A 13641-nucleotide genomic window follows, 5' to 3' on the forward strand; every position below is an offset into this window, starting at 1 on the left:
GCGGCCGGGCGGGACCGGGGAACGCGGGCGGGCATCCGCCCCGTCCGCGTTCCCCGGTCCCGCCCGGCCGCTGAGGTAGCGCCTCTAGCGGTTATGGCGGCCTGTCCTTGCTGGGTGGCTTTCAGTTTTGTTCGTCAGAACAAGCAAATGGGACTTATGTTAACAATAAACATTTACCACCACCACCCCCCGCCCCATGCCCAACACCTCAGTATGAGGCCTGTTAATACCTTAAAAGTCATTTTAGGCTCCATGTTGCACAAAAACCGCAATACAAATCCCTGCTGAATTTGACAATCGGTTTCTCTAGTGAAATGCTGATTCTGTGCCAGAGCATAGCACTAGTGACTGAAGTAAAGCACTGCTCATGACAGAACAGAACTGGCATGATACAGATGCCCTGGTCAGCATCTGAACCGTGAGATGGAACAGAGTTAAATCTTCCACAACAGATAAGCAGAAGTGCCTGCCTAGACCATGTCCTGACTGGGACACGTTTAATCCTGGGTTACTCCTTATAGTACAAGTGGATGCTTAGACTTGCTCATCACTGATCAGGAGGGTTCTCCAAAGAAAATGTAGTGCCATAGTACACTTCAAGTTTGGTTTCTTGTTAGATGCAAAGAGCGTGTCCCTTCTGCAAACAGAAGATTCTAGCTAGCCTTAAGGACAAAGGTCTGTTTAACACTGAAATCTGAGTGCTCAGCTAAGGTTTATGTCACAGTTCATGTAAACTCTGCATACTGAAGACATGGAAACACTCAACTTTTGCTGAATGTGAAAAAAGTTTCATGATGTTCTGCTCTGACAGTTCACTTCCAACAGACTACAATAATTTTCTGAATTCCAGCCTCAGACCTATAGCTGTGTTCCACAATTAGTTTATAGCCTAAAGCCTATAAATAAAGAACAAATACAATTCAGTTGATAAGTTTAATGAGTCTACCATATTACAGACTAATGCAAACTAACATTAGAACAGTCACATAGCAATTAGTGTATCAGACCTCATGTAAGGGAGATTACTTGATCATGAATAATCCCAGCAAATAAAGGGATTAAATTCAGTTTTGTTGAAATACCCCCTAAAACCAGATACAACAGTTTAACCTTAGTGTACACCTTACTAGCTGGTTTCAGTTTTCAAAACAAAGTGTTGCTGTAGTAGACATTACCCTATTGAAATGCCTATGTTATTTTTGTTTCTTAAACTAAAAGTTAGATTGTGCTATTCTAAAGAATTTATAGGAATGGCAACAGGAATACAGAAGATATTAGCAATATACTACAATCAAACTGTTATATGAATTGTTAAACCTAGTCCTTAATTCAGTATTTAATGAATCATATTTTAACACGAAGACACTGATGTTTATAAGTACTAAAACAGATCAGATTTAACCACAATTTTGAAAAGGCAGAAACAGAAATTCAAAAATTCACTAACTCAGGCAGTCAAATTTCATCTTAAGCCATCCATGCAAGTTTTAGATAGCTCCTCTCTCAAAGCTGCTAAAAACACTTCCCCCAACTCTCTTTAAAAAGGATGCAATCTTTAACCCCCATGTAGCATTAATGCTACTTTTTACTCTTCTACTTCAGCACTTGTTTCTTTGAGCATATTGCTCTGTTTGTGAATAAATGCAGTGGCTTTTGATTCCAATTCTTCTGGCTGTTCGTATGAAGAGACACATTGATCTTGATCTTTAATAGTATAGGACAGCTTGCACATCTTCTCCCGAATGCGTTGAGAATATCGCAAAGGGGTTACAATTTTCAGGTCCTCAGCACTGAAGTCATTTGCCTCACGGTGCATCTTCACACTTAGGAAAAGAAAAAAATAATCACTAAACATAGGCACACCATCATACAAATTACCTCTGTGGCATCTAGCAGAAAGAGCAAGTCATGATTCCTATTCAACTCTTTCCTACTCCCATAGCCAAAGGAAACAGGAAACAATTAATACAGTTAAAACCAAATGGACAACTCTTCTTGGGCAGAATATTTTAATCTGGAGAACCTCCTGAAAAGGAGTTTCCAAAGGAAGCTTCCCCCTATTCCATCAGGAGGAAATTGTTCTTCCTGCTATGAGGAATAGCTGACAGCTTCAGGAGTCCACCTTCATCAGATGCCAAAGCTGAGCACAACTTTCCTAAATCTGCTATCTTAGAAGAAACCTTGTGGCAAAAAAGAATTTAAGTGTTATTTGTTTTGTCCTGAGATGACTATCCAGATTTTTGCCTGAAGATAATTAAGATAATCTTTACAGGACAGTTACAACAGAAAAGAAGTGACCAAGATGTATGACATAACCACCACAAACACATTTGAAAAGGGGAGGACTGGGGGCACCTACTTTCTCTTTACCTAGCTCAGTGTAGAACTACTACTGCCATGTGGGCAGTGGGAGGGGATCCTAAACCTGGAATTTATATCTCTGCCAGAAAGAGGTTTGATTACTCTGTAGCAAGGCATACAAAAAGCAAAATAGTTTCTGTAAATAGAGTGATTTATTTAAAAATACTTCCTTCAGAAGAAAGAGAAAGCAATCCTAAAAAACTAAGTTCTGGAGAGCTTTTAACAAACATTACCGTTGCCCCAGACACTGCAAACTTTCCATAGTTACCTGAAGTAATCTTACCTTTCCAAGTATGGTGTGGTAGATGGATTGTATCTCATTAAATAAGATGTGTCATTCTCCTTCTCAGGAGAATTAACTGCCCGAGCTGTATCTTTTACCCCATCCTCATTGTGCTCTTCTGTTTCACATTTTCCTTTCTTTTTTGTACGTTCTTTAGTCTTGTGCTTTTTATTCTTTTTTGGCAAGATCTCTTCACTTGGTTTCAAGTCTAAATTCATTTCTTTTTTGATCACTTCACTGCTAGTGTCTGCCTTCTTGTCATAACTCTCTGCTTTTCGATCATCAGAGCAGAGATCCTTGAAGGCCTCCTGAACCTGCTCTACAGATGAATTTGGTTCCTTGCTGACTTCTGTTACCTCACTTAAATGAGCTTCTATCATAGTTCCTCCTAAAATTGAAATATTGAAGTAAAGCTGTGATTAGTTACAAATAAAGAGAAGTTAATATTTTAGTGAGATCTCTGAAATCTTAAAGCTTTACATGAGAATGAAACTATGTATTAGTCTGAACCATAGCAGTTTAAGTTACTAATAACTATAGTCACTTTCCAGAACCTGCATCCTGAAGACTCAGGCAAAGTACATCCTGAGAAGTCATTCTCTTCCTTCCCAACCTCAGCTGCTCTGAACCAGTATTTCAGTTTCTGGGATCAAATACTTGTCAGGTTATGTTAAATTCAACAGGAATGTATATGGCTACTTTGCTTACAAAATTGGAATATTTACCGCCTTTAATTGACACTATCCCACAAGACAACCATGCATCTGCTAGTGAAGAACTTTATGTCAGAGGCAACTGATTTTTAGCTCACAAGAATGTTTTTATTTACTCTTTGATTATTAGGCTAAAATAGTTGGACAACATTGCTTTGATAGAGTTTAAGTAGAAAGTTTGAACATGAAAGCATCTCCACTACTTATTTTAACATACCCACAATTGAAAAGGAGTAGTCGAGTTTATTTTCAAAGATAATTGAGTACAAAATGATCAGAGAGAAGTTCCCATGAAATAGAATTTAATGTAGGTACAAATAATTTAAACAGCTAGCTTGTGTTGCCTGTCAAGCTAGACATTTAACTAGAATAGAGTAGTCAGACTTACCATCCTCAGACTTAAAAAGGCTTTCAGTATTTTTCATAGTATCTATTAGTGTGTGACGTAGTTCATCTTTAGGCTAGGAAAAAAGTTGTATTGTTTTAGAAAAACAGTTCCAAAATTAAACATAGTTTCAGCTTATTTGGTATAACAGTTACAGGGAAAGTATCACAGACCACATGATGTTCATGTTACAAGTCCTTTAGATAAAGCTGTTCAGACAGAAGTCAGAACACAAGTGCATCCTGTATTTTCTGTATTTGTTGCATTAAGGCTGTATTTGATGCCTGAAATGTTGCTGATATTGAAGCACAGGAATTAAGTCCATCAATAAATGTAAAATTAAATTCTGGTTTGGGTTTCTAGTGATACTAGAAGTCTCAGTCCTTAATTTCTTCTAGGCAAAATATCATATAGTATTTTAATGATCCTAACCCTTTCTTCTTGAAAGTACTAAGTATCTACAGTGGTTATAGAGCAAACCAAATCCAATTTTTTATGTTCAAGTAGGTCACATGGCTCTCCTACTATAAGAGGATTTATTAACATCAGAAGTAGTTGTATTTTATATACCATACTTTTATGCCTTTATATTTGTTAATACCAAACTTCAAGACAAGCTGCTCACCATTGCTCCTGCCAAAATGGCCTCCTCATAGACAGCAATAAGCTTTTCAAGAGGGCCCATCTGTTCAAGACGCATACAACAGATCCAATATTTTGCAAGCTTTTTAGCCCCAGGAATGCTTTGTGTCAGATCTTCCAGCATGGCACGCACTTCAGCGCCTTGACATCCCTAAAATCAACACAAGAGCAGAGATTGAAATGCAGTGAACATTTTGAGGTACTGTATTTTAGCTGGTTTTGGGCCAGAAAGCAAATATTTTTTCTTTGGAGAGTAACTCCGAAAGTTGAAGATGGCAAGTATTTCCAAGATTGAACTATGAACTTGAGCAGAAGAATTGTCACTTGCCTGTTCTTCCAAATGAGAATTATTTATACAGTATTGTAAGTAGAAGGGACAGTAGAATGCATAGACATCTTCAGAACTACCTAAACCAGACATTTTTAGAAGTCCAAGCAAGTTTCTGCAAATGCAAACTTGTTTTAGATTAATTACTTCATTGCAACTCTCATTACATTTTAGCTTTTCTACTTTATTATGTTACCATTATTGCCTGATCTAATTGGGTAGTTCAGTAAGCTAGTGAAGCTTAAGTGAAAACTAATTTCTTCAGGTGTCAGCAAAAAGCCATGATATTGCATAACTTGGGGAGCAACTAGTCCCCTGCATCTGATTCACAGGTCCAGCACACCTGTAGGACTGGCATGTTGTAGGGACATATATGATTAGAACTTGGTAGGCAAGGGACTGAATACCTGTTCAGTTAACTGCAGACATTCTGTGAGAGTCTTGTTGACCTTTTCACTATGTAATACATGCTCTAAAGAATCACCAGAAGAGAATTCTTTTTCTTCACTTTTAGACTGGGTTCCCAGAAACACAGATACAGGTGGTCTTCTCATCACTTTTCCTCTAGATGCCCTCCATTCATCCAGGCGAGCTCTGCATTAAAAATATTATTAGCTGAAGTGACAGATGTTTTATCATTTTTTACATTGACTGACACCAACTAGGGTAAGTTGCCAGATAATCCTTGAGTCCTCTCCCTTTAATTCTAAAAGGAATACAGCTGTCATTTAGACCTGCATGGAAATTTCACAACCACACATATCACTATCTGCTTTAGGTATCTATCAGGTCAGAACACTTTAATCTCTCTCTCACTTTCCAGCAGCAACAAGAAACTCAGGCTACAGACCCTTTTTTTCCATAAGAAAAGGTAAAAAATGCTTCTGATTTATTCATCTGTGCCACCTCTCTTCCCTAATCCCACTTCAAAGCAGAAAACTAGAAACTATCTCTAAAGACACAAAGCATGGAGAGCAGCCCAGAACCAACCTGTCACAGCTTTTAAAATCTGAAACTACTGTAGAAGTGTAATTTAGTCTTCATATATATTTCCTTTCAACCCCATTCCCCATGACCACCATTTTTTAATAAGTGTGACTTTCTACAAGGAGCTCTACCAAGAATATTAAATAACTTTTAGATTATGAATCATCACCCCATCGTCTAAGCTGCATTCACCAAGCTGAAAAGTGTCATTAACAAGTGCTCTCCTTCAGTCCATGAACACGCTCACTTCTATACACATCCTACATCATCTTTTTTTTTCAAGCAGCACCATGCATGTGCAATTCACTTACAGGATTCTGTCATTCTTGAGGCTGTCACAACACTTAGCCTAAAAACCAGAGAGCTCGAGCAATATACATTTTCTATTTATAAATGCACAGGACAAGCTGTAAGCCTGAAGAGCTGCTGCAATTAATCTGAATTTTGATTTGTAAGTATAAGTCTACAGTTTTAGTCTGCTGTCCTTGGGAACCAAGTTCAAACACTCAGTTCTCATTTTTCAGCACATCTACAGCAAGAAATAGATCAAAACAGATATTCATGGAAAGAAAGTCTAAATACCTTCCAAGATCAAGCTACAACAGTGAGTAATTCAGTTACCTTCTCTCTTCTGCTGACTCTTTTGATAGAACAGATTTTCTATTGCCATTAGTTTTAGAATTCTGTCCTGACTTTTTATTATGAACAACAGAAACTGGTTTTGCTGCAGCTTCTGGTCTTGCATCCTCACAAAAGTCTGCACATTTCTTCACTCCTAGTGCTCTGCAGTCAGATTTGTTAGAAGCTGCCTTCAGTGGCTGTGGCCCCCTTCCACGAGTCATTTTTTGGACTGTTACTTTCTTTGGTGCTACAGCAGATGTTGGTTGCTGTTTCTTCAGACCAGACTGTGTAATAGCAGCCTTGTCAGATGGTCTGCTCTGGAAAGGGACAACACCATTTGGTTTTACAGAATTAGGGTAGTTTGTGACTTTGATAGTCTTCAGAATTATACCACAGCTGCTCGCGGACAAAGAACTTGATGCTGGTTTGGTGGCAGAAGGAAGAAGCTTCTTGTCTGGCAAAGAACTCTTTTCCCCCTCACTTTTTGGTGCTCTTCGGAAGGAGTTTATCTTGGATTGGATAACCTTGCCACGATATGTACCAAGCACTGGTTTCTTTGGTAGGCTGGCACTTGAATTTTGTTTTTCTGTAATTAATTGCTTCTCTTTTATGCTTTTTATTTGCAGGAAGGACTTGCTAAGTGACATGTGCTGAGAATTTATTTCAGTGACTTCATCCTTGGAAATGTGATCTTCAGGATTATAGTTTGTGCTTGATGTGGAATTTGTCAGTGTGATTGTGGAAGAGTTTAAAATAGCATTTTTTTCTGAGGTTTTGCTTGATTGGTCCCATGACAGTTTATTAGCATTCTCTTTATTTTCCTGAAATTAAAAGCATATCCATGGAGATGTTAGAAGTACATTCATGCTGCATGTTACTTGTTTCCAAAGAGGCTTTCACTACTCATTTACAGGACTAAAGTGATTAACTGTAAATGCCACTTTAAAAGAATATATATACACTACTTTTATAGAGTAAAATATATGTGAACTGTTATTGCAGAATTCACATTAAAAAAAATCAAATAAGGATTATTTAAACTCTGCTTTGGAAGTAAGAAGGCCTAACCTGAGGACTACACTCTTCTTACAGAAACAAAACTCTTAAAGCAACTACTGGCTTTTAATTGCCAAAATCACCTTATAAGAAGAGTCGTAAAATAGAAACTTGCTTTAGACTGTATATAGTAAAAAACATTATCTCAATTTGCATACCCCATCACTTAACAGCAGCACCATTCCTCCATTTAGTGAGGATAGCCTAATAACACAAGGTAGTGAGTAAAACCTTTAATTAAGCCATTAGGATATGTTACCAGAAGAGGGAGAATTTTTCTTACTAATGAGCCATAGGACAAGTTTTATATGGCCTTACTACTCCCTGAAATTCTCAACCATATGTTCTCATGGCCTCTGGGCTAGGGTTATGCTGAGAGGTGGGACTTAAGTCTTTTCCTCCAAAGAAGATGCTCTACAGCAACTAATTCACTGTTTATGCATCAGCTTATGGAAGAGTGAAAGATCCAAAGGCACAAAAAAAATATGGGAATGATACATGGAAGTCTGCAGAAGCTGATACTCCTCTTCCTTAGGGAAGCTGCTCTTGAATTTTAGGAAAACTACACTGCATCTCATTTCCTGATCTGTCATTCAGGCTTAGAAGTTAGTTTTGACCAAGCCAATAACTGGAGCTTGATTACAAGGGCTGCTGTTTAAGGAAGCTGTGTAGTTTAACTCAACTTTAAAAATCACACAAGACATTAACACAAATCAAAATATCTCCCTTCAGGAAATTTCTAAAACCACTTTGTTCTCACTTTTGGAGTTTTTTCCTTCACTCAGTTTTGAAGGTTTAAGATTTTTGCTGTCTTCCTCAAATAACTCCAAGTCTTTCAAATCTTTCAGAACTTAAACTCAAAACCATCTAATTTGAACACAGGTTGTGTGTCTATTTTTTTTCTTCACCTTTCCCTGAGAACAGGTCTGGAGAAGAATCTGTATTTTGCTATTTCTAAGCAGCACAACCATGTGTGTGTGTCAATTCTGGAGAAGTGACACAAAATGATACAGGAGAAAACATTTCCTTGAACTCTGATTAGGTATTAGCATCTACTTCTGATTACATTAGATTTGCCAGCATCACCACACATTCAACAGTTTTGTTGCTAGTTTGGGGTTTTTCCAAGTAACAGAGTTGTCCTTGTTTTTGGCTAGGATAGAGTTAATTTTATCAAGAAGTTGGGAGGGAACACAGCCAGGACAGCTGACCCAAACTAGCCAGAGGGGTATTCCATACCATATGACATCATGCTCAGCATATCAGGGAGCCAGCTGGGGAGGAGCAGCAGCTCAGGGACAGACTGGGTGTCCGGTAAGGTGAGCAAATTGCATTGTGTATCACCTGCTTTGTATATTCTTTTATAAGTTGATGTTATTTTCCTCTTCCTTTGCTGTCCCAGTAAACTGTCCTTATCTCAATCCACAAGTTTTACCTTTTTCTTCCAATTCTTGTATCCTCTTTAACCCCCTCTCCAGTCAGGTACAAACCGAATATCAGTATGATCCATCATATACACTAATGCAACAGGTCTCTAAAAAGCATATATTAAGCAGTCACTGAATAAAGTTTAACAAACTGTACCTCTGCACCTGCAAGCTTCTCATGTTCTGAAAGTCATATAACTTAAATACAGTTTAAGTGAGTGGAATGTTGCAGCTACAGAAACAGAGTGCAATCAGTGTTTGAGTATCAGTCAAAAACTTACCATTCCTGGCTTTGGAGATGTTGAGAGCTGTATTTTGTCTTGCACTTTACTGCTAGTTGCTCTCCTAGTTCTGCTACTGCTTGGGAAAAAAAAAAAAAAAAAAAAAAGACTTCTTAAATCATCCTGCAATGTAAAGGAATGTATTTTTAGAGTAAGTTCACATGGTCGAGGATGCAGTCTGCAGGTTAAATTCACATTGAAGCATTTCTGTTCAGCTTGTACTCTTCCTCCAGAAAAAATAAATGGCTGAGCAACCACTGATGAGGGGTCAGACTGCAAAACATCCCTTCTTGCGCCAAAAAGAGCTGGCCAACAGAGGGGAAGAAAAGAGAACAGACCCTATTTACTGCAGGTGCCATTTTAGGATGACCACCAACCTGTCTGGCCTGGTTCATCTGCTACAGAAAGTCAAGTTTGTAAATGCTGCAGTTGAGGGGGAAAGGGGAGCAGCACAAGGAGTAGAAGCTCAACTACTGCAATCAGCAGAGGCCACGCCATTTGAGGCAAGTCTGGACGAAGATACGTAGTTCCTACCACACTGACAGGTTCCAAAACCTGCAGTCAGGCACCAGAGCTGGCACCAAACTACCCAGTGAGTAACAAAACCATCAAGACCAGTATTGTCTCCTAGCAACTATGGAAACATATTGACAGCCCAGAAGGAAAACATCTCAGTTTAAAGTTACAAATCCAAATTCTTCCTCAAATGCATTATATGAAACATGCGGCACTATTGCATGTGGCTGAAAATTAGCATTCCAGTTAGTAACTGATATCTTTGCATCAGATGATCTTCTGGAAGCTATCTGGGTTGAAAATTAAGGTACATTAATGAAAATAATAATAAAGCTATATTAGTGACTTTGGACTGCTAGAAAAAGCAGTCTGCATGATGCCATCACATCCATGTCACCTATGACAGAATACACATTAAGGGAACTGATCAGAAGTCAGTGTAGACTAGCAATAGCTTCACAAAAGGGAAATATCTGCAAAACAAAAGCATTAGTAATACCCACAAACATGACTGCTCTAAACGAGTTAACTGAAGACTATGAAAATCCCTGGAATTTAATAGCCAGAGAAGCAACTGAAAGCAAGGAAAAGTAGATCAAATGCTGAATTAACAGTATTGCTGCAATGAAAGTAGTTGGCACTGATTTTCTAACACACGATAGCATTCTACAACATGAAAGCACTTGCCCTTCCCTGCTACACAGAGCAAGTCTTTGACAGATTATATTTATCCTTGTCATTTATGCATATTTTATGTTCAAAGCTCATTGTTCAGGTAGATTTGTACTATCAAGTATTTCTGTGCTGTTGAACATGGGACCATGCCACCTTGAGTATACAAAATAGTAAGCACAACTTTCCATTTAGATAGGAACAATTTTCAGACTGAAATTTACCATTTAGAAAAACATTGAAATAAGTGACAAAGAGACACCATGACCTTTTGTTAGAGCTAGAACCCTCTGCACTCCTTCGCACCACTGTCTTCTCTAGAGAAACTTCTGTTGCTTATTGGAAGGTCTTATACTAAATGTCCAGACTTTAGACAACAGCAGGAAGCAGATTTAAATACAAGTCAATAAAATGAAGCACCACTAATTGGCAATAGGTGCCCACATTCTGTTTACAGAACATTATGCCTACCTGCTGGCCATCACATAGGCTAAGGTTTATTACAGTATATTTGCTTTTAGCAGAAAATAGTGCATTAGTAACTATAACAATGCAATGAAGCTAGATCAAATGGATTGCGAACACATGCAGCATAGCCCAAATAGAAAGAGGGGCAAAAAAGTAATTTGCAGAAGGGAGGTTATAGAGGCAAACAAAGTGACATCTGAAAAAAAGCACTCTGCCATGTGCTGTCCACATGCCAGGTGTCCTGTCCTGTGTCAGTCTCTAGAGGAACAGATAATACACTTCATGAATTGCATCTATTATGCATTTGCTTAACAAAATTTTTTAGTGTTTGCTGACAATAAAAGGACTTTAGGAAATCCATGTGGTCATTAGTCTCATTGCATGGTCTCATCCTTTAGTTGAGGTTCTCTGCAAGAGCTACTATTTTTGTCTTTCCCACCAACCATGGACCTTTCTAAAGGATTGTAAGCCACAGCAGAAATACTACCTGATTGGTGCCTGGTTTTCTTGAATGGGCACGCCAGAAAAGGTCTTTTTTCTTGATAGATATTCTTCAACTTTTTGTCGTCTTTGTTCTAGTGAGTTTAAGAAAAAGACTTATTACATTTTCAGCTAAAATAGTAATGTCAGACAAACTTTGTCTCTTAAAAAAGAAGCATAATTATAAAAGCATCAAGACATTATGAAACATAGACACTGCAGATTAAGAAAGCCTTTAGTTTAATATTTGCATCTTTTGATGTCTTACACATTCTCTTATTTCTTGGGAAAAGCTATATTCAACGGGAGGCTGAATGTAATTTCACAGCTATACAAGATGGTTGTTTTGCTGCATTAAGCTAAAATAAACATGATTTTGTAATGAGAAGAAAACAAGTTCTTTCTTTAACTTCTGGATGCCTGTCCAGTATTTCACATACTTACTGTTGGTACAGCAAGCACACTTTTCACTTGTGACAGTAATAAAGTAAGTATAGCACACATGAAAAACACCATGCGCATGAACCCAACTAACCAACTGTAAAATCATTTTTTCTCTCCCACTGTCATCTGGGCACCTGCACAAGTGTTGGACCAATGGGAACGTTAATAACAGCACAAAACAATCCTGAAAAGGTCTTAAGCCAGCTGTCACTGTCTTATTACAGAAAGTAATTCCAGAACAGGATACTATTTCCCATGTTTGCACTAGTTGACTGCACACCAGACTTACGTTCTTCATAGGACTACATTGTTGATTTTTTTTGGAGACCTTTTCTTATTCCCGTAGGGAGATGGTAGACTCGGCTTGCTGGAAGCAGCTGGGATAAGATGGTCCTGCTACCCAAAACAAGCTCAAGCATCCAAACAGGCACTCAAGACAGTTAAGAGTCCAAATTTTGCCACTGTTTCATGTGCAGTGGGATGTGAGAGCAAGTAGTTAAAGCATTATCTTTGACTCAGAACAACAATTTCTTCGTGGCATTCAGGAACTCATTCACCATCCTCCATCACAGGCAGGCTCAATCAGCAGTGGAAGTCTTCTATGAACTTGCATAAAAAAACCAACTTTGCCTCTCCTAGGCAGGCATGAGTCCCCTTTTCAATCTCTTTGCACATGTTCTTTAGCTTTCATACTTTGTCTTGCCCATTGCTCTTGGTTCACACTTCAGAAAACTCTACAAGGTTCATCAACATGTTCCCTCAATGCTGATACACTTCTGTATTACTGAAATTCGGACAGCAGAAATTGCTAAAATATTATTGCCTTTGAGGCCCTGAATGTTAATCTTGAAAAGAATTAAGCATTTGATTGTGCACAGTAAAAAGTTGTCATACCATAGAATGAGATAATTACCCTCAGAATCTCCTCCTAATGTGGGAGAGCTGAAAAAGGCAAGGTTTTCTCATGCACTGACACACCAAAGCCTGAAACACAGCCAGCACAGTAGGCTCGCTGCAACACTGTGTTCCACTTAAGATATGGTGCTTTTCTTAGCACAGCTATCCAAGTCCATGCTGAACGAAGCCCGAGAGTCAGCATACATCACCTGCTTCTGCAGGGGTGTATACCAGAGGTGTGCCTGCCAAGAGATGCTGCACAGCAGCGAGCTCAGCGTGCATCCTAGAGCCTACCAGGCACCTTCTGCTTCAGCTACTCAGGTCTCACCGACCCCAAACAGCAAAGCCACGTCAGAACAATTCAGTACATTTAACCTGCAGAACCCAAACCGGTCAGAAAGTAAGAAACAGAAGAGTGTAGGTCTACATCAGAGCATTTGCTTGTTTCGGTAGGATGCTCTTCAGTTAAGGCGTGCCTTTTATCATGAAGAAAGACATCCACGCCGAAAACCCTGCCTAGACGGGGGGGGGAGAGCACCGGCCCCAGCCCTGCGAGGAGGGCAGAATCTCACCGACACGCTCACACCGGTCAGAAGCTCCAAGGCCACCATAGCGAGCGCTGATGCCGAGAGCTCACGGGTCCCCGACCCCGCCTGAGACGCTTGCCCTCATCTCCCCCTTCCCAGGAGAAGGACCAGCTCCCCTCTTACCCGCCGCAGCCTTACCCGGAGCTACGCGGGGCGGTAACGACGGCCGGCAACGACAACCAGCCCCGGCAGCGAGCGCCTTGGCTCCGCTGGGCCGGGAGCGGAGGGCGGTTCAGCCCCTCGGAGCTTTGTCTCCCGATGCCCGTCCCTTGGCCTTACCTCGGTACGCCGGCTCGGACCTGCGACTGACCGGGAGCTGAGGAGGGGAGCGCATCGTCATGGTCGCCTCAGGTATAAAGGGGGTTGCGAGGGCCGTTTGAATCACCCGCCGCACAGCGTCTCCCTGATTGGCCCGGCCGCGGGACTTGAACTGGCCAATGGCGAGCGGGAGGGCGGTGCCAGTTGGGCCTGGTGCGGCGGCCGGGCCGGCAGG

General features: G+C 40.0%; 1 protein-coding gene across 2 annotated transcripts; it reads right to left on the reverse strand.

The window, feature by feature from the left end:
• Positions 1 to 919: 919 nt before the first annotated feature.
• CKAP2 (cytoskeleton associated protein 2) lies at positions 920 to 13540 on the reverse strand. 2 transcript variants are annotated; one of them, XM_054838973.1, is made up of 9 exons: positions 13428 to 13540; positions 11228 to 11315; positions 9085 to 9160; positions 6321 to 7141; positions 5120 to 5306; positions 4368 to 4535; positions 3746 to 3818; positions 2645 to 3032; positions 920 to 1823 (listed from the first exon to the last, which is right to left on the reverse strand). In XM_054838973.1, exons 1-9 carry the CDS (start codon positions 13486 to 13488, stop codon positions 1586 to 1588), a joined length of 2100 nt encoding a protein of 699 aa, XP_054694948.1. In that variant the 5' UTR covers positions 13489 to 13540; the 3' UTR covers positions 920 to 1585. The 2 variants fall into 2 exon arrangements, with proteins under 2 accessions (XP_054694948.1, XP_054694939.1); XM_054838964.1 differs by having other exon boundaries at positions 9085 to 9163.
• Between the last annotated feature and the right edge of the window lie 101 nt (positions 13541 to 13641).

The sequence above is a fragment of the Grus americana genome, chromosome 1 (assembly GCF_028858705.1).
Source record: "Grus americana isolate bGruAme1 chromosome 1, bGruAme1.mat, whole genome shotgun sequence".
In the NCBI taxonomy this organism is placed as follows: domain Eukaryota; kingdom Metazoa; phylum Chordata; class Aves; order Gruiformes; family Gruidae; genus Grus; species Grus americana.